Raw genomic sequence first — 21634 nt, 5'->3', positions numbered from 1 at the left:
GTGTGAATACAGACACAGAGAATCTTTGTTGTTAGACTCTTTGTTGAAGAGTCTAACAACAAAGGCTATCCAATGGTTAAAACAACAGTAAGAGAATCACTAAGGCTATACGTTTTATTCTAGTGGACAATGTCCTCACTAAAAAATCTAGTTACTCTTACATTAAAGCAGTGTGGATTTAACATATATCTTCAGTGCCACAAAACAGAAAGACAGAACAATTAGTAGCCAGGAGAATTGTGCTCCAACTATGTGATCACTTGACTCTCCAGTCTACAGAAGAACAGAAGTAGAAAATCAGACGGGGCCATGAGTGGGGTTAAGAAAAAGGAAGATTGAGAAAAAAACAGTGCCAGCAGCAAGAAGACACAAGGTAACAAGAAAAGCCAAAAAGAATAGACAAAATGCTCAGAAAGCATTGTGATCTAGCAAACAGAAATTAAAGTAGGGCAAATGGCCCATAAGTTTCTCCTGAAGGCATCAGTTCACTACAGTAATTAATATTTGTAACTGTGATTCGAAGTTGTCAGGATAAGAATTATAAAATACATGTTATTAAAAGGCAGAAATGCATGTGATACATGCTAGATGTTTTTCCATCTAAAATCTCAAAATGTAACAATGGTTCAATGGCATGGAAGATGTATGTATGTAGACTTCATTCTTCAGTGCTTGATAAATAAGGCATCCAATGTAAGGTGAATATTTGTGCATGTATAATATGCACACACATTTGGTAAAGAAATCCAGGGTTAGATCCACACAAAGTGAATAGAATATTTCCTACAAAAGGTTCCTATTTAAGTAATGTTAGTAGTCAGAGGATCCTTGGTTTTGTCACCTTTCTGTTTCTATTTACAATACTCTGAATTACTTATCAGGTGAAGCATGCTTTTTATGGATAAACATCAATTCCCCAATATCCATTCCTATGCTGAACATAACAGAATATAAAGAGTCTAAGGTACATGTTCATTAATTCTGAGAAAAAAATAGATACTGAATAAACAGAGGTTAAATAAAGGGAGGAAAACCCCCAATAAGCTGTTTCTACAAAGAGTCTGAAATAACGCATAAAGCCACTAGAGGTAGCTATATACCCAAGAAAGAAAACAGCTACAGTGATTTCAAAAGCAAAGTTAACCACATACTCAACTTCCTTTAAATCCAATCTTCCCTTTGATTTAGCTATAATTCACAATAACCAAGGAAGAGGAATGATTAGTATAATTAAGAATTATGATGAAGTAGTATTTTTTCCCCACAGATATAATTCAGATCTTGAAAACCATATACAGATAAACACGACCTAGGCCCCTGATATAAAATAAGATCACACCAGTCAAATGTATCACAAGTGCTTTGGAAAGCTATGTATTATCAAGGGTCTGTTCCTACTTCACAAGATACAAGACCACAGCCACTCACAGTTGGATTGTGATGACACAATCAACAAAAAGGGTAAGGCTGTGTCTGAATCACACATTCCTGCCTTTGCTAATTCAAGTATTTATTGAGTTGTCAGCCCAAAGACTGCTGCCTTCAAGAAGCTTACATTCCACTGGGGAATAAAATAAGACTAAGGGAATGTGTTTGGTCCTTAAATTGTTTGCTGTTCAAATGCAGGAGGGAGCTACACATGTAAGAATGTAAATGCATAATGGTGGAATATTACAAAGTCTGTGGGAAGACAGCAAAGTGGCCTCCGTTCTTTTTGGGGATGGGTTAGAAAAAGATAAGTCACATTTGAGATATGTTACCTACATTGTAAAAATGATGTGGTAACAACAGGAGGAAAAGTATGAAGGCAAGTGTTCCATGTGTGAGAAACAGTGACTTTCCCAGTGTGGCTGAAGGTTAAGATGGCTGAGAATGTAATGGGAGATGAATCAGACTGAGAGGATCTGAATTCTATGTTAAGTATGAAAAGTAAGCTGAAGGTAATGGGGAGCCAGCCAAGGTTTCTAGTCACAGGAGCTGCATAATGAGAGATGTGCAGAAAGATAATTCTGTCAGTGAAGTGCAAGATGACCTTGGCTGGGGAGTGACTGGAGGCAAGAGACCAATTACAAGGTTAAGGAAATAAACCAGCTGAGATGTGGGGCCTCAATTAAATCACAGATGGTATTTTCGAGGCCTCAGTAATTGTCTAGAAAGATGTCAGAGCTAAGGAAAAGGAAGAGAGGTCAGATAGGGCCAGTGTTTCTAAGGTGAGTTAAAGCCTTACACTAAAAGAGGAAATTTGAGAGAAGGAAGAAGGTTTTGAGGTAGATGGGGTATGGGCTTGTCTGCTGTGGGAGGAGAGGGTTTGGGGACAGAGGGTTCCATTTCAGAGTTCAAGTGTAAAGATCCTGCGCGTAACTCCAACATCCAATGATCTGATTTTCACCCTCATTCAGTCTGACCCAGCCTTTCATACAACTGGTGGCTTTTGCCAGGTGTCCTTCAGAGTATCTGAGTGATAATTTATTTGCATTTAATATGAGATGTTAAATGAAGCTCTAAAATGGACTTGATCTTAAACACAGCTGAATTAAATCTAAGCATATTACATCCAAGATAATCCTTCAAAACGTTTTTAAGGACTACAATAAAGCCACTCTTAATTAAACCTAAATTAGGTTAAAGAGAACCTGGTACTAAAACACCGCACTTGTCTGGCTGATACCAGGATGGAGCTACAGCTGAGAGGGTACCAGGTTGGATATCCCAGACAGCATAACCAAAAAACATTGCACAGAACTGAGCAATCCCCAAATTAGAATACAAGTCAAATCACCTGGCTGAAAGTAAAAGTCCCTGGTTTTACCCAGGGCACCAGACTACTGATTTCACATTGGGAGTAAAGCTCTACTATTATTATAAGCTGTGTGGCAGAGCACTAGTATGGAAGTGCAGCACAGACTATAGGCTACTTCTACAAACAACTTCTATCCCTTGGACCCATGTCTGGAGTACTGAGGAGCTCATGCAAGTTCATCACTGTCTTGAGCCGTGTAGCCTGGGAGATGACTGCCAATCAAGTTGGGTAAAAAGACTTGATCCTCTGGGCTCTAAGCCTCAGTGCTGATGAGGCTGGGCAGGATGGGCAGTTCCAGCTAAAATGGACAATGGTTTTAATTTAGATTGTCAAAAGCTAACTTTATTTTGATAAACATCTCAAACGTCCCACCCAAAATGGTAAGAAACAAAAGTGACCAGAAATGGCTTTTTTCTCTTATAAAAGCAGCAGTTGTTCAAAATTATTTTTTCTACTTATGCCTAAGGATCTTTCTTATTAATAACCTTAGTTTGTGTCATTTTTCCATTCCTCACTCCCCCATCATATGATTGCACTGAATGTATATTATCTTGTCACCTTATTAAGTACTTTCTTTTCTAAAGCAACAAGAAATAAATCATCTGAAAGAGCAAGTGGGTATAAAAACGTTGTTAAAGACCTAACTTCTGGCAACTTCTTCCTTAGCTGATTCTCTTCTATACAATTCACTTCTTAAAGTCATTTAGCTTTGTTTCTGTAGCTTGAGAATTCTCAAAATGGCGTCCCCTTCTTCTTCAGAAACAAAACGTTGAACACTGCTCATGTCAGAACGCTGCTGTTTTTAAAAGTGAGGACAAATTCTCACTAAAAAGAGTCCAGGAGTCAAACTTTGAGCAAAGGGAAAAAAGCATTCTTTTGTTTAACTAGCATTTTTATCTATCTATAAGTTCTATAGATGTTTATCGGTTTACATTTGTTTCTGAAAGTTAGAAAGAATGTTAACAGATGTTGGGAAGAAAAACATCATTGTGATCTAATCTGCTAGAAAAGATGATGCTGACTTTCAAAATACAATGCTTGGCTGGAAATTATGAGTCAGTCTGTGTTGAAAGGTCAAGTGTGCATTATTATTCCAACATTCGCATTCACCTTTTAGGACACGCTTGGGGTATCGACATTCAAGTGAGAGTTAATCTGATTGCTATTAGGTAGAAGCCATGCGTTAGAAAGTGAAATGATGCTCAAAAACACTATTATGTTAGGAAGTCAAACATGCTGAATAAGTACGAAGAGGAACATAGTCACATATTTACTTTTTTTCAGCTGAACATTAGTACAATGTAAAATAACTACCAGTCCACCAACTTAGTTTTTCCTCCACTGAATTGAATGAAATCAAAATAAGTTAAACTGAACATTTGATCAACTACTATGGATCCCAAATGTAAACTATTTACAATAAAAGGCTTTTGTGATATAAAAAATCTTATATGGTATCTTCTAAAATCCCTATTTGAACAGGCTTCAACTGTCATCTGTATGACACACTCACAATTAAAAAAAAGAAAGTAAAAGAAATGAAATAAAATTGAGCTGACTGCTACTTTGCCCTACATAGCAATTCTGGTGGGGAACTAAAAAATTTCCATCCCCAGTTCCCGAGTATGGTAAAATAACATGACCTTCAGGTTAATTCATCTGGTCTCTGTTAAATGAGTCTGGCAAAAAGAAGAATTCCACAAATGCAAACTATGCATGGTTAAGTGCTACTATCTGCACATCAAAACCATGCCTAAAAATGTTTAGCATAAGCAGACTGATAACTATACAGGGAGTAAAAGACCATAAAACCAAGGTCATGAAGGCCTCAGTCCTTTTCATTTTCCATTTTAAAGAATAAAACAACCTGGAATGCCATGCCTCTTGATTTTTTAAAATGTAAGTTTGGATTTATTCAGGTACCAGAGAGACGGACAGTTTCATGCTTTAAAACACCTCATCCCTAGCAAGTCTGAATGAGAACATCACAAAAGTAGGGGATGTTATGAATAGGGCTGAATGAATCACAGGACCCACTCCACAGACCCAGGAGAAAGTCAAAGGATCTGTACGTGGCATTTCTTACTCCTCAGCTCATGGACCCTCAAAATTTGCACCTCACTTGTCGTTGTTTCCTCTTGGGCTCATTTACACCACTTCTGTTATCCCCAAGGCAAAATATAATGCACATACAGAACTTAATGAAAACAAAAGTAAAGTCTGTTCATGAGCTGCAAACAGTGTGTGCAGAACCAACAGTGTGAACAGAATACAAATGTCTGCATGAGCAGAATGGAGAGGAATGAGGAACTGACTCACCTCTGATGTGCCAAGGGCGTGTTCTCCAGCTAAAAGAAGCATGCTCAGTCCTCCCATTTGAGTAGGATCTAAGTCAAAAACAAACAAATCATCAATTTACAATCACGAAGTACGTATAATCGATACAGAGTAAAAAAAGAAAACTCAAATAGTAGCCTTCAGAAATCCAACAGAACCACATATAGCTTTCTATAGAAAACTTTTCAAAACTCTTTATGCTTGGCATATATGTACTTAGCACTCAACTTCTATCGGCACTTTAAATACCACTGTTGTCCTGCCATTCCAACATAATACCTCCTTCAACACCACAGCTGTTTATAACCGAATGATCTCCTTTACGTGGTGTTTCTTTCCTTACTGCATGGAGGGTATAGATGGGTTTCTTTTTTTTTTTTAAACAGAAGAGTGCTTATACTTATCTTCTAAGAAGTTTGAGATTGTTATCCTCAAATTGTTGTCTCTGCTATTTAAAATCAGGCTGATAAAAAGAACCAGGCTATCAGAAACTAGAGAACAGAGAAAAATTTTAAAAATGGGACTGCAAAATCTAGTAGGGTTTGTTCAAATAATCTTTCTTTAAAACTTAAAATTAACAATGATGTCTTTTTGACATACTAAATCTTAGGGGTATAGTCAGGCCCTCTTAGAATGAATCCTTTTTATATCACCAAAGGTCTTTGTTCTTTTCTTCAATAATCAACAGAAACAGCAAAACAAAATAAAAACAGCAAAATGGTAGATCTATGACCCAGGTTATATATAAATAAAGAAAGTACTACAATTAGAAACCTATATTCCTGAAGGTTATCTTACATGAATTAAATTTCAGAACTTCAATTAAATAATATATGTGAAAATGCCTAATTCAGTGCCTGTCATATGCATGTAGGCACTCATTAAATAATTTTTTAAATTCAGGAGTCTGCAATTCAAAGTGAGGGTGAGGTATACTGTTGCTTCAAGACATTCAGGGGTTTCTTTTCTTTTTCTTTTTTCAATTTTTGTTTAAAGGTATGACCTTAAGTATATCCTTGTACACGATCTGTCTTGAGAACTCATGAAGCAATCCTGACCACATTTTCTATACAATTTTTTTTGAAAAATTGAAAAGAAAATCTGAGGCAGTTAAAAAAAAAGAGGCAGAGGTTATTAGAGGGGAAAATACATCACCAAATGGTCAGGTGGTTAAGGCTTAATGTTAAAAGGTAGCCACAAAGGAAGACACACATATAGAATATGTAGGAACATGCTCATTTGAAGAAACAAGTCTTTTTGCTGGTTAAGAACTATTGTGGCTGTTAAAATAGATACTTAAACCTATTTAAAAATAAAAATCAGGAGGGGGAAATGAGTTTAGCAAGATGGAAAAGTTTAATTTGGTTCTTTGGGCAGCTAAACACATTTGAAGGTGCCATTTTAGAGATCAGGAGGATCGGATGATTGCTTTCCAATAAAGACAAAAACCTGTTAGCTCAGATTATGAGGTAAAATAGAAACACACTTATATGATAATTTTATTTAAGTTATATACCAATGTGACTTTCGAAGAAATTTGCTGTAAAGATACTAAAACACAGAACAAGAAATTATCATCATGCTTTATATTAATATTTATATAGTATTATATAGAAATATCAAAAATTTATATAAAGAGTTTGCTTTCCCTTCACCAAGAGGGTTTACACTAAATTAAATTCTACACAGCTTTCTCTTCTTGGAAATCATGCAACTGACTGCTCTGAGGTTATTCAAAACAGCAAAATGTCATGTGACAAGAACCATTGGGAAAACAAAACATGAGATTTATGTTAAGGAAAAGCTTAAACTGGCCCCTAAATGCCCTACAGTATACCTTAGATTCAAATAGCTAAGGCCCATGTTTTAATTAAAGGCAAATCAATTTGCTTTCATTGTGTAGAAAAGGAAATAATTGAACTTATCAGACCAATGTTACATGTTATACCCTAACTTAACAAGGGCTCTGATCACAGACTTCCATTTCCAACAAGCCCCTACATAAGAAGATAAATTCAAGAAAGAGGTTTCTTTGTAAAATTTTTTTCCTGTATTTCACTATAAAGAACACAGCTTTTAAAAGCTAACCTGTAAATATCTTGGCTGAAGCCTATGTCCCACTTCTAATTTGTAGGTATAAAAGGTAGATTAATAAACTGTCAGAAACGACACCATAAACAGACATCATTCATAGCTTTCTGTAATTTATCTACAATTATTTTTGATTTATAAGGAGATACTGAAGGCAAAAAACCTGCAGACTGACATAGATTTAAAATTGGAAGAAAAAGCAATGGAAGATAATATTAATTGAAAGAATTCAGTTGGAAGCACATACTCTTTTTTGGTCCTGATAATGTTTTTTTCTAAACACTCCAACTGATAGAATCTGGGAAGTCCAGAATGCTCATCAAGACTACTAGCAAGTGGTTTGAAGCTAAAATTGTACAAAGTGACAGCTAAAACAAGCAAAGATCTCTGTTTTGATTCTCCTAAGATATGCAGAAGTATCATTTTGGAAACTCACTTAAGAGTCATACTACACACCTAACATAACAATCACCTAAAGGCTTCATTCTCCAAGAATGCTGTCATCATATTAGAATGCATTTCTTAGGTTTACATATGACAGCACCCACCACATACATTGTTATACTATGAACACCATACACTAAACTAGTACATCGATTTGGCCTACTGGCTATTAAAACAAAAAAGGAAGTGTCATCACAATATTATTCAACTTCACTTTCCATATTACCAATGGCTCAGTGCTCTCATTTAGAAGAAAACTGCTTGTGATAATGAAATAGGAACCCTATAGTTCAATATCAACTTCAATGCTTCCACCCTGCCCAATCTCTCAATTTCACCCTGGAAAATTTCTCTGTTGAGTACCACATTGCAATAGCCAGGGGAAACAGACATTTACAAGATGAGTTTAAGTATGTTATCTCTCAGTTATAAATACTTCAGCATTCCTTACCACCCAAAGAGTATCAAAGGTCCCATAATAAACGGTACCACCTGGAATTTTAAATTTTCTCAGCCAGTACAGAAATGGGGACAGGAGATGGGTAGAATGGGAGTTTCCTCTAAGAAACAACTGTCAGATCCATCTCAGATCTGAGATGGACTTGTTCATATTCTCACCCTTAATGTGTCACATTCTCAGATGGTCTACATAATTGTGGCCTTTTAAGTATTCGCAATAACTAAGGTGCTTACTGAGACAGCTTACTGTGTATGTCTCTTTAAACAATTTTGTTACATTACAAAATTCCCTGGGCTCCTGACATCTCTGCATTGCTGTCTGCTTTTCCATAATGCCGATGTCAGGAATTCACACATATATAATATATACAGTGACTCTACCACTTGGTCTATACCTCCTTTCTTTAATTGTGTATACTCATGTATGCTACACTCCGAAGCTTTAAGATATCCTATATTATATTTGCCATTATTTCCCATTGGTCACATGTTTTGGTTCTCTCTCTCTCCAGATTATTTGAGAAAAGTACTGCCTAAATGTATTGCCCTGTCCTTGAGGAACAGGTAGAAATAGTGTCTAAACTCACCGGCCATTCCAAAGTTAAGCTGAGGCATTTCTTCAGTCTTCGCTTTCTTGGGGCTTGGCAAGTCTCTTGAAGAGTCAGATGGGAAGGCCCATAATTTCTTTCGTGGATTGACAGTGGGCGTTGGGGATTTCACAGGCTTGTTTGTGGTAGGACACCATTTGTAGCCAGGGTTTGCTTTCATAAAGGCATCTTTATACTATAAACAAAGAACAGATAACAGGCTTTAATTAGTACATAAACTGAAAATGTTCTGTCTTCACATCATCACTCCATTTGGAAAGTGACTGAAAACACTTCCAGTAACTTTGATAGCTTTCCTCATAGAATGACAATTCAGGGCATGAATTAATTTACTAAAAAGTTCTTTGTGGGATGAAGGTACAGAGCCAACAAATTTTTTATTTTTTAACCCTCAATATTTTATTAGTACACAAAATGCTGTCTGACCTTGGTGAAGAGAGGGAGTTATTTGTCATGAAAGAGTCAATGGCTTTGAAGACAGAAAAACCAGAGTTCAAACCCTAATCCTTCCACTTAGGGCTACAGTGACCAAGGATAGAGACCAGAAATGGAGAACACAACACCTCTGGGCCTCAGCCTTAGTTTCCATCGACTGAAAACACCAAATGCCTGGAGTTATTGCAAACAGAAGTGCACAGCATGGCATCTACTGCACATTATGAAGTGTGAGTCAATACCAAAGCCAGTAGCAAAGTTCTTCTGCTTGCTGCTTAATTTGGTAAGTACAGTAAAAATTAAACCTGTGCTTTGATGTACTAGTAAGGAAAATGCAGGCACAGTTATCAGAGCAAAGTAATTAGCTATGGGATAAAAGAACCAAGACAGAATAGAAGAAGGGGAACAAGGAAGGGCAAAGTGATATATAACTTCTCAGTCTTTTGAAGATGCAAGGCCACGTAGAAGAAAGAGTACTGGGCACAGTGTCTTCATCCCTGGGTTGAAAATCCATTTATGCTACTAGCCTAATGTGGACATTAAGCAAGTTGTTTAACCCCTCATCCTCAATTCCTCCATTTCTTAAGTGTAACTGCACCTGAAAACATCCCAGGGTTTTGTAATGAGCACAAATGATCACTGATGTGAACGTGTCCAGAGCTGTAATGTGTGATGTTGCAATTCACCCATTGCAAACTGTACGTCTTTACTTGGAGGTATCAGCCTTCACTGACACCTTCCTTTTCCCCTTTCTTTCTGTTGCATCCACTCTAGCCCTTTTTCTCACATCTGCCCCTTCTTTCCCCCTTTGTAACAAAATTAAATTAAAAATATTTATTTCTATTCATTATATATTACTAAAAGTTCTGTTATCTGGTAAAGTGGATTTTCTATATATTCTTCAACTATTATATGTTATTACTGGTGGACACTTTATTAAATTAATGCAATTATTTTAATCTCATCAGCTTGCCATTAAAAAAAAAGCTCCAAAGCTTTTTATTTAACTCAATAGGAAAAAAAAAAGGTTCCTTTGTTCTTGGTGTAAGGAAAGTATATGTAATCCAAATAACAAACTTTCCTTGCTACTTCACCTTAAACTATATAAATGAACATTGTACTATAGATAGTCAATGGTTTAGAATTATTCATGATTACCTTAGTTCAAATTTTTTGAATAATCTTTTTTTTTTCCACTAAAAGCCATATATCTGCATATTGATACACAGGTACATGTGGTAGGAAGGTAAGCATAAAAAACTGTAAGATACAGTTCACCTTTCTTAAAAAATAATGTAGGATACAAGGCCAGAACCAAATAAGAATTTACCATCATATAGTAGGATGTATTTGAGGTATCAAACATGATAGAAGAGACAGCTATCTTACATGTACATGGGGGGATTTACATATTAAGCCAGGGCAGACAAATAGCCGTGCCTGCTGTCTGGAGGCAGATAGTGACAAATGGCAGGGAGAGGTGGAGGGAAGGAGCAGACACAGGCGTCATTGCTGTGTTCCAGCGAAGGACACACAGGCCAGGTCTGCCAGACGAACAGTCATTTGGACAAAGGTCACCACTCTATAAAGTAACAAAAGACTTTCAAACAAATTAACATATTTGTCATGAGAAATAGAAAATAAATTTGGTAGTGTTCTAAGAAGAAAGTTCTGGTTATGAAAGTTCCAGTTACTACAGTAAATCCTGATGACTTTGGAATCTGTGATCATTCAAAGGGATGTAGATAAAAGTTAACTTTCGCACTCTTTGAAAAATTGCAAATTCATGCTGTAAACTATTTTGTAAGAAGAAAGTTTAAAGTGCTTAAGGAAATTATTAAATCTCACTGAACACATTTTTTAAAGAAAACAAGTATTCTACAATTTGAATTAGTTAACATAAATTTATCTATTAATATACTTTCAGAAATGTAGATGTTTACTTACCCAGATCCCTATTTATTTTCTAAAAAGTAACAAAGATTTTTAAAAACATTCTGAAATTTTAATTTTTTAAAATTAGTACAAACTGATTAACTTTTCTCCTAATTACTCAAATTAGGAAGTAAAATTGTCCTTTAAAATTTGCATATGAAAATGAACTACTGTTGCCACAATAATCCTCATTAGCCAATTTAGGTAACAATATCTATAGCTAAACTCAGCTTCAACTAACCTTGCATTCAGCTTTTCCTTTATGACTTTTCCACAATATAACAGCCAAGCAGTTCTGTGGCTACTTACTCAAGTTAGTTTTTGAAGTGTGTCATTTTTATTGGAGTGGTTTTATCATGAAAGTTTTAAGGGTCAATGTTCTATTACATAAAACAGTCTAATTTTCTTTTTATTAAAGATACCTAGCAACAATTCAGATAAGATAGTGCTATTAAGTCTTATTATCTACATATTTTTTTTTTTAAATTCTGTGAGGGAAAGGCCCTAGAAGGAGGAAGTAGAGATTAGTGCCACTTTGTAAATCTTCCTTTCCTCTTTCACCCTTGTAAATGTGGTATCTGCCTACCACAGAGAAGAGATACAGTTGTCTCAAAATACATTCTGTTAGGGATTCACTTAGCCCCCTGCAGTTAACAAAATTTTTTAAAAATGTGCTACATCTCTTTTTTAAATATCAGATAATTTTCTTTGTCATCTTTTCTCCAAAATTCTGGTACACTTTATGGCAGTATTTCACATATTTCCACCAGAATTAGGTGTCTTTTATTTTGTATAGGCATTCCCAGGGCCCCTTATTACTCACCATGGTTGCCATTCTCTTTCATTCTGTTGAAGATCTAGACTGTACTAATAACTAGAAACACTACTGCTATTTTAGGTAGCCACACCCCCCTCACCCCTGCATTAAAAACAATTTGAGAATAGTTAGTAAATATATCTTTCATTAACATTAAAGTACTTTTTAAGATCAAATTTCCATTCTTATAAATAACCTGGAAAGTAATCTTAGGACCCAATTTTTTAAATATTAACGTAAGTTATTGTCTTTCTGTATAGAATAATGTCATTGTCATATATGAAGCAGGCAAAATGCTGTCACAAAGGGGATGTATTTACCACCGTTACTGAATAACAATGACTCATTATTATTGCTAATGAAATGTGGCAGTGGTTGGAGTTGGAGAGAAGGGAGCCAGTATTTACTGAGCACCTTGCATAAATCAGGAGCTGTGTCTGTAAGTAGAATCAGTTAGGTTACCTAATGGATTGAAAGTAGCAGAGAAAAATGGAAGCCACGAGATGGCTTTTTGCTAATGGGAGATTTTTGAAAACTTTATTTTAGCAAGAGGTTATTTACAAAATAGGACCAATAGCTTGAGGGTGATGTTCTTAGAGGATAATTGAGTTACCCTCCTGGCCCCAGCATGAACAGCCCTGCCCTCAGGATCCAGAGAGGTGGGGGCTAACTCTTTGGCCCTTTTCATCCTGTTATGATAGATAGTTGCCAACATGGTTGGCCAGTTGACCAGCATGCTAAGTTTCACTACATACATACATACATACATATGGTCTATGTAGAGTTTTCCCTCATTTCTTTCCTTAATAACCTTGTCACAACAAATGATTAGGTCTTTCTGATGTAGAGCAAATGACTGATGACGTGCCCAGTTCCAAGGACAGATAGACATCCTCACACCCTGAGGCTCTTCCTGACTCACATGTATTGGCCACCCTTGGTGTTCATACACTACTTGAGTTGACCTGTGAGTCTTTGTATGAATTTATGGCTTCTGAATCTAAGCATTAAATTCCTTAAAGACCAGGGTTGTGTTATTCTTTTCTCTATCTCCCACATTCTTAACCCTTTTGCTCAATACATACTTGGTTGGGCTAAGGAATACTGTCTTGGTATTGATCATTTACACTGAGTTTAAGATTTTGCAAGGTTAATATTGTGATATAGTGATAGCATATTAACCCTCACAGTGATTTCTCAGTTAACATTTTCCATAAAAAACCACATACTCCAGGCTTTTTTCTTGCCCTTTGTTCTCCAACCCACTGGTAGCTTCCCCTTTTACTGACCCTTTGCAAAACCATTTTTCATACCTGAGCTAGGGAAAGCCACATGGGCCATGTGGAAAAAGAAATATACAGGCCTGCCAAAAGTTGGTTAATAGTTGTCAGTATGCAAAACAGTTTATTCTTGCACTATTACTAATTATTGTATTATCTTCCATATGAATAACTGTAAACCTATTTTGCCCCACCCTGTATGTTTGTATGGCTAATCATGGATTGTAAACAATATGAAGGCAGAGACTCTAATATGTGCTCTTTCCATCCCCAGTGTCTAACGAGTGTCTGACATCTAGTCGATGCACACAAACTAGTGAGAGGGAGGTGAGTGGGTGGAATATGTGTGAGAGAAAGAGAAATGATCATAGTCGGCGACTGTCACTGCTTTATGTTGTCTTCAGCACAGCTCTGCATCTGAAGTTCATTTATGATGGCTTTAATTAGTCTGGTCAATGCTTTAAAAACAGTTGATGCTGGTAATCATTCCTTCATAAGAATGACAGTATAATCACTTTCATAACATGTATTGACTTTCACCAAAGCATACAAATGATTCTTAACAAGGGATGTGATATGTTACTGGGAAAGAACTCATTTAGTAGATCAGCCTTGGAGGGGAGAAAGAGAACTCCTGGGAAATCTGACTGTTAGTGACTACATCTTTCAAAACTGAAACTTTCTTCTTACAAAACTACCAAAAATCTTACATGAATTTCAGCATTAGGTTCCACAATCAATCTAAAATTTACCATCTGAAACAAACACCAAAACGAGTAAAAGATTGAGAGTAAATTCTCAGCTTATCACTCACTGTGAGGTTTATTTATCACTATTTATGGGGTCATTATAAGTCCTTGTAACTTTATTTTATTTGAATATTTAAATGCTAGTGTTCACTAACGATTAGCAAATTGATATTTTTGAAATCAAGTCATTAGTTCACCTAACTGAACATCTATTTTCTTAGGGGCTATTAATCACTTTGGACAGTATCTGCTAAGTTAGGCAAATGATGTATTTAGTTTTGTTGATTCTTGTGATTTGAAGACAAATTTTGCATTTTTGTAGCCCTTCATTGTGTTCACAGTTCCTAATAAAAATAGTAAATAATGAATAGATGAAGTACCAAATACAAACAAACATAAGTTTGCTTATTAGAAATAACAATGAAGCTAACATTTACATAGCATTTTAAACTTTACAGAATGTTTGCACCTTCATTGCCTTTTTGTATCTCACCTTGACCTTGGGAGGGCAGGCATCTTTACTGCCCTTTCCAGAGGTAGAAGCTCAAAAGATCTGAGAAGGGTGAAGGCCAAGTAGGAGAACCACAGCTCCACTACTACTAACTTGCTTCCTTGGATAAGTCACTTAACTTCTCTAGGCCTCAGTGTCCTCATCATATTGAAAAATAATATCACCCTTGTGGGATTCACTTGAGGACTGAGTTAAATTTCATAAAAGAACCTTGGATGGGATAGTATAATATTCAGAAATTAACTATTATCATCTGAAATACAAATGCTAAAATACTGTTTTTAATACAGTAGGAAAGTACTAATATCTGAAATACAGGAATGGGAAAAGTCTCAGGAACAAGGAATATTGTGAAACATGGAGTCGAAATCTTTCATTTTATTATCCACATCCTCCCAAAGTGATGGAGCCCCTAATGAAGCCACATTCAGAAAACCCCATAAACAATACGTCATTTCATCAGTGGTGGCCAAAAGTAACTGACAGAGGAGAGAAATGTCAATTGACAAGGGAGAGTAGATCCCACAGACAGACCCATGTGAAAGCAAAGAGGAAATTCAAAAGAACAACATAGTTGAGAATCATCAAATACACAAAAATGTGAATAAATTGTAATTATTCACGAAGGTCTCACCAAATTACAGATTATAAAGTAATTCTTGTTTGTAAATAATGAGTTGAAATAAAAAATGCAACTATTCACAAAGGTCTTACCAAATTATGGATTATAAAATAATTCTTGTTTGCAAACAGTAAGTTAAAATTGTCAAAAATTTGAAAGGCATTCTGATTACTAAGTAAGAAGGAATAAAAACAAAATTTAAAAAAACTTCCAGGGTAAATATATAAAATAAAAAGTGTTTAATGGAATGGTGAATTTCTCCTTTGCAGAAATCACTATGTATAACAGGTTCTCATGGATGCTGGATAAACGAGGTGCTCCTCTCTGTGTAATAATAGCCACAGGAATCCATTTCTGTCCACAAGGGAATGAATGGTCTTTATACAAAGTATCCCAATTGTAAATGAATAAGCAAAAACTGGCTATTTTTTTTTCTTGAAATATGGAGGAAGAACCAACCACTAAAAACTCCACAGAGCTGCATGTTGATGACAGTGTTTCCTAGATTACTGACAACAACAGACAGCAACATTTACAAAAGCCTTTAATAGTTTACATTCAAGTTACATTTTATTGCATTTTTCCATAATTGTTTTATTGGCATACAAATGAACCTCCAAACTTGGCAGCATGGTTTCATAATTTTTCCTTAATATCATCATTTCTTTTACTCCTACACATACCCTAGGTTTGGCGCAAAACGAACCTTACTGTTCTTGAACTTGTTTTTACTTTCCCACTTCTGGTCTTATCCCTTGTCTTTGTCTCTGAATCCTATACCAAAGCCCAGGTCAGCTTCTATCAAGTTCATAAAGCCTCTTCTGACATACCCCCACTTAATACCCACCCCTAGCACAGGTAGACTCTTCCCCCAGGACCCATGACATTTTGTAATTACCATTTTGCTATATTTAACTCAAATCCACTTATCTCTTTCTCCATCATCTAAAGTGAGCAGCAGATAGTAGTAAAAGGGTACCAAAGTTAAACAGGCAAAGAGTACTCCATCCCCGCAAATGTATGAATGGTCAAGGTACTAAATCCAAAGAGCCTGAGATCCCTGCTCTGAAGAATGGGGACAATCACAACTGACTTTGCATGCCTGTGCTTATGTAAAATATTAAGTCCAGAATGAGCCCATCAATCAACAAATGCAGGCCTTCAGCCTCATGCCTCTGATTCTACACACAAAAAGGGAGAAGGTATTAGAAAGGTCATTCAAAACTGCCTTAGCTTTCCAGATTCTCCTCTCTTCTTTGCACTGACTCTGCTCAACATGAAAGTCAAGATATTGATCCTCTAAACTGATTGTGAATTAACTATAATCATTACTTTAAGTGAATAGTGGAAGGTTCCAGCCTTATTTGGCAATAAGGCAGACTTGTATTGCTATACTTGTAAGAGTACATACATAAATATGTTAAAAGGAAAAGTAATATTATTTCTGCATCTCCTAATGGACAGTCACAGTCAGAAATTGGAACCTGTGAACAGCCACAACACTGCACCACCATGCACATTGCTGAAGTTCAGACAGCTACCCAGGTGATATTCTTAGGATGGCATTTTTACATTACTTACAACCAATTAGGTGCTCTAATGAGATTCATCAGAGAACATGAAGCTCTCATTCAATCATTTTTTCCAACAATGCAAATTAGTATTGGGCGATAATTCAAGAAATGGAAAACAAACCCCAGAATGGATGCTTCCTCTCATTAGATGCACTAATAGAAGATAATCAGAAGCAATAAAAGAGTTAAAGTTTTTGCAGCTAAAAGAGAATCTCTCTAAGGTTGCATTATTACTCACTGCTGTTTTTAGAATGTTTCTTTTAAAAACAAAAAAGAAAAAATTAAGTATTTCTCACTCAATTGATAATGACAGAATAGATATTGAATAGATATAGAATATCACATAAGCATTCACATTCACACTCAGCTCTGCTGAAAGAATATGTCTTGTCCTAACAGAGAATGCATTTTAAATTTGGGGGTTTAAAATTAAAAACTTTCAAAGAAAACAGTTTTTAAAATGACTGCCTGAGAGGGATCTTGAGGAACTGAGAACATATTCATCACTAGCAACCACCACAGGCCCTGGTACCTTGAAGCAACTCAGTAAGTTTTTGTTTAGTAAACTGACATTTCAATTAAGGTCGCAATATTAATACAAAAAAGCAACAAAACAATTACCTGAACTTTAATGTAATTTCAAACCCATTTAAGTAAGTAAATTTTGAGAAGTATTGCTTATAACTAGAAACCAACTGACTTTGGAAGTAGCTGAATCTTCCACACTGTGCGCTAGGAATAAGGCAACATTTCATAGTAACATACGTAAACAAGGCCAGATGCAAAGTGAAGATCCATCTACCGTCTCCACTTGAAGCAGACTGCAGGAGGCCACCTTAACAAATTTCATTACAGCACCACTCTGGCAAATATTGTGACCCTAATTAAGTAATTAGTAAGGGATTTCCTGTATGAAAATAATATTCCTCAAGTGGTCTTGTTGGGTTTGTAAATTAGCAGTATTTAAGAAATGGCAAACAATATACAAACTTGGTACAGGCTGCTTGTTATCCAAAAACAGCAATCCCAAAACAAACTTGATTGTTTAATTATAGGAAGCTAATGGAGTTCCCTATGAGGCTTCAGATAATTGTTTATTTTACCATATAAGCATGACTATGAAAAGATCTAAAGCTATTTAATGAGAAAGTTTTACTGTTAATTACTGTTATGCTAGTGAGAATCTACTGAAACATTTAAAATCATGTAGGTTACTAGAAATGATTTTAAATTTTCCAGATTCTCTACATAGTAAAAATCCTGTTCTTTAACAGTGGTCAATTCCTGAGCCTTATGTGAGCATTAATTACATAGCAACTAGGCTAATCATTTACTCTGGATTCAAATTACCCTGAACATTGGCAAAAAATTTTTATGTTCCATGTTAGCTTGTTAAACAACTCAATAAAACCACATCACTTAAAACATTTATATTTTTCCACACTGAAAAATATTAGCCTTCCACTGAAAGGCCTAATAATATCTGTCACCTGAAACTCTGTATTTTGTCCCCTGCTGGTTCATCTTTTCTCAGAATTTAACAAATGCTTGGGTGGTAGGGTTTTAATAAATCAAGATTTTTTGTAAGTGGCAACATTTACAAGTGGCAACACTGAAGAAATAAAGTTAGAACTAGTCCTTTCAGGTTTAACCACAATGATATTGCTTTGCTTTCTCCTTAATTGATAAATCCATTACACTATATATTTTATATCCTGACTGGTGTGGCTCAGTGGGTTGGGTGTCATCCCACAAACCAAAAGGTCGCCAGTTCGATTCTCTGTCAGGACACATGCCTGGGTTATGGGCAAGGTCCCCAATTGGGGGGGCGTGCAAAAGGCAACTGACTGATGTTTCTCTCTCTCTCTCTCTCTCCCTTCCCCTCTCTCTGAAAGAAATACATGAATGAATAAAAGAGGCAACCTATGGATGCTTCTCTCTCCTTTTCCCTCCCTTCTTCTCTTTCTAAAAATAAATAAAATCTTTTAAATAAATAAAGTCTCTACATATTTTAAATATCCAATGAGCTCATTAATTTCAGATTAATTTAGAAACAGGGCAGTATACAATTTTTGAAGAAATTTAGTCATTGCTATCATTTTAGGATTAATGTCCTATCTTTCTGAATAGCCCTCCTGCATGGAAATATCTCTCACCAACTACTGCCTACACAGTATTAACATACATGCACATATCACAAAACATCCTATTCCACTGTCATTTACTAGTTTCAAATATTCATTTGCTTATGAATATTCCTGTTTGCTTATTGGAAGTTACATTTGCTGCATTACCAACAAAACAGGAATCAAAGCATATTTCTTGATAACTGTGTATATTACAAAACCAAAAACTGTTAGAGCTGTAAGGGATACAAATTTTTATCTAACTTCCTCATTCTAATATAAAAAAATGAAGAAAGCTGAGACCCGGACATTGACCTAGATACCATCACAAAGCTCTTTAGCATCAGAACTAGATCAAAACTCTTTCCCATGATACAGCTAGAGTAACCTAAGTCTGCCATTTTTTACTACAGGCATTTTCTGACAACAGAAGCTGAGTTCCCAGAAAAACTATTTAGGAACAAAATCATAATAAATAAATCACCATTCATAAAAATCAACTGCTTCTAACAATCAGTGGAGTATGTACAATGAGACAAAAACCTCTTGGTAATATACTGCTCCTGGCACTCTACCAGTGTTTGGAAAGTGAACTCAGAACTCAGAAATAGGAATAAGCCTCTTATGTTTTTACTTAACACCTAATTCAGAATTCACCTTTCTGCTGCTGGCCTTCAGTGGGAATTCCCTGTTTGCTTACTGGAAGTTACAGGATTGATTGCTCACGTCTACCATAAAAACCTTGTCACTGGAACCTACCTCCTTGGCCATGTCTGTGTATTTCTGTTTCTCCTCTGGATCAAGAACAGCCCACCAATCAGCTAGTATCTTGGTAGCACCTCGGTTATCAAGCCTGGGGTGTTTCTGACGTACAAGGGAGCGATGGCGTTTGCAAAATAAGAGAAATGCATTCATTGGTCTCCGGGCTCGCTGTTCTGGTGATTCATCATCTTCAGCCTCACCAACATCTTGCTCTAGGCCATCAGCCCCAAGAAGTTGTACCTATTACCAACCAAAACAAAAGCCAGATGCTTAATACATGCTGGGCAATTTTCCTTTAATAATTAGTCTTGGTTTTCAAATTGTATTTTTTAAAGAGTTTCAGGCATGGAAGGGATATATCAGATTTGTGTATTTATTTCCTTATTTATTTTTGATTTTAGAGAGAAGGGAAGGGAAGGAGAAAGAGAGGGAGGGAAGTATCAATGTGAAAGAAAAACATCAATTGGTTGTCTTCTTTTTTTAAAAGTATATTTTATTGATTATGCTATTATAGTTTTTCCAATTTTCCCCCCTTTATCCCCTCTCCACCCTGCACCCTCCAACCCTCCACCATTACCCCCACCACTGGTTCATGTCCATGGCTTGTACATAGAAGTTCTTTGACTTCTGTTTCCTATATCATTCTTAACCTCTCCCCGTCTATTTTATACCCACCAATTATGCTTCTTATTCCCTGTACCTTTCCCCCATATTCTTCCCCTCCACCTCCCCACTGAAAACCCTCCATGTGATCTCCGTTTCTCTGATTCTGTTCCTGTTCTAGTTGTTTGCTTGGCTTTCCTCTTCAGTTCTTTTGTTGTTGTTGTTTTTAGGTTCAGTTGTTAATAGTTATGAGTTTGTTGTGATTTTACTGTTCATCGTTTTGATCTTATTCTTTTTCTTAGATAAGTCCCTTTAACATTTCATATAATAAGGACTTGGTGATGATGAACTCAGATGCTGACCTTATCTGGGAAGAACTTTATCTGCCCTTCCATTCTAAATGATAGCTTTGCTGGACAGAATATCTTAGACGTAGCTCCTTGCCTTTCATGACTTCAAATACTTCTTTCCAGCCCCTTCTTATGTGCAATGTTTCTTATCAGAAATCAGCTGGTGGTCTTATGGGAACTCCTTTGTAGGTAACTCTCTCCTTTCCTCTTGCTACTTTTAAGATTCTTTTCTTCTCTTTAATCTTGGGTAATGTAATGATGATGTGCCTTGGTGTGTGCTTCCTTGGGTCCAAATTCTTTGGGATTCTCTAAGGTTCCTGGACTTCCTGGAAGTCTATTTCCTTTGCCAGATTGGAAAAGTTCTCCATTATGTTTTCAAATAAGTTTTCAATTTCTTGCTCTTCCTCTTCTTCTTCTGGCACTCCTATGATTTGGATGTTGGAACATTTAAAGTTGTCCTAGAGGTTCTTAAGCCTGTCCTCAATTTTTGAATTCTTGTTTCTTTATTCTGTTCTGGTTGAATGTTTATTTCTTCTTTCTGCTCAAAACCATTGATTTGAGTCCCAGTTTCCTTCCCTTCACTGTTGGTTCCTGTACATTTTCCTTTATTTCACTTTCATAGCCTTCACTTTCCTCTATTTTACAAACATACTCAACCATTTATGTGAGCATCCTGATTACCAGTGTTTTGAACTCTACATCTGATAGATTGGCTCTCTCTCCATCGCTTAGTTGTATTTTTTTTTTCTGGAGCTCTATCTATTCTTTCATTTTGGCCATATTCTTTTGTCTCAGTGTGTCTGTTATGTTGGGAGGGGGGGTGGGCAAGACCTTAGGAATTCACCTGGTGAGGCAACCCTCTTTGCTGCTGCATTGTGGCACTGTCTATGGGAGAGGGGTCAGAGAGGGAACAATGTAGCTACTTGTTTGGCTCTACCTCTACTTTCCAATGAACTCTCTCATGTGGGACTGGGAGTTTCTCCCACCGTGGCAACCCCTGCCATAGTTTACTGCTAGCTTTGAGTCTTAGTTTCCCATTCAGCTGGCCCTGCCTTGCCCATGTAGTCCGCCACCTTGCTGCAGGTCCTCTCTGCCCACCTGGCTGCCTTTCTCCATCCTTCTACTGGTCTG

At 36.3% G+C, this 21634-nt stretch overlaps 1 protein-coding gene across 18 annotated transcripts in view; it reads right to left on the bottom strand.

Annotated features, from left to right (window-relative positions):
• The window catches only part of BBX (BBX high mobility group box domain containing), a 267802-nt gene that overhangs the window by 69194 nt on the left and 176974 nt on the right, over positions 1 to 21634 (bottom strand). For 17 of the 18 annotated variants that reach the window (XM_045850882.1, XM_045850876.1, XM_045850877.1 and 14 more), the window contains 3 exons: positions 19548 to 19790; positions 8719 to 8914; positions 5120 to 5187 (listed from right to left, as the gene is read on the bottom strand). In XM_045850882.1, the coding sequence (XP_045706838.1) occupies positions 5120 to 5187; positions 8719 to 8914; positions 19548 to 19790 (507 nt within the window). The remainder of the gene's footprint in view (positions 1 to 5119; positions 5188 to 8718; positions 8915 to 19547; positions 19791 to 21634) is intronic. The other variant, XM_045850892.1, reaches the window with a different exon arrangement.

Source organism: Phyllostomus hastatus, unplaced genomic scaffold (genome assembly GCF_019186645.2).
Source record: "Phyllostomus hastatus isolate PE091 unplaced genomic scaffold, TTU_PhHast_1.1 phas_contig_86, whole genome shotgun sequence".
Lineage (NCBI taxonomy): Eukaryota > Metazoa > Chordata > Mammalia > Chiroptera > Phyllostomidae > Phyllostomus > Phyllostomus hastatus.
Note: the sequence above shows the minus strand (reverse complement) of the source record. Positions and strands in the feature narration are given on the sequence as shown.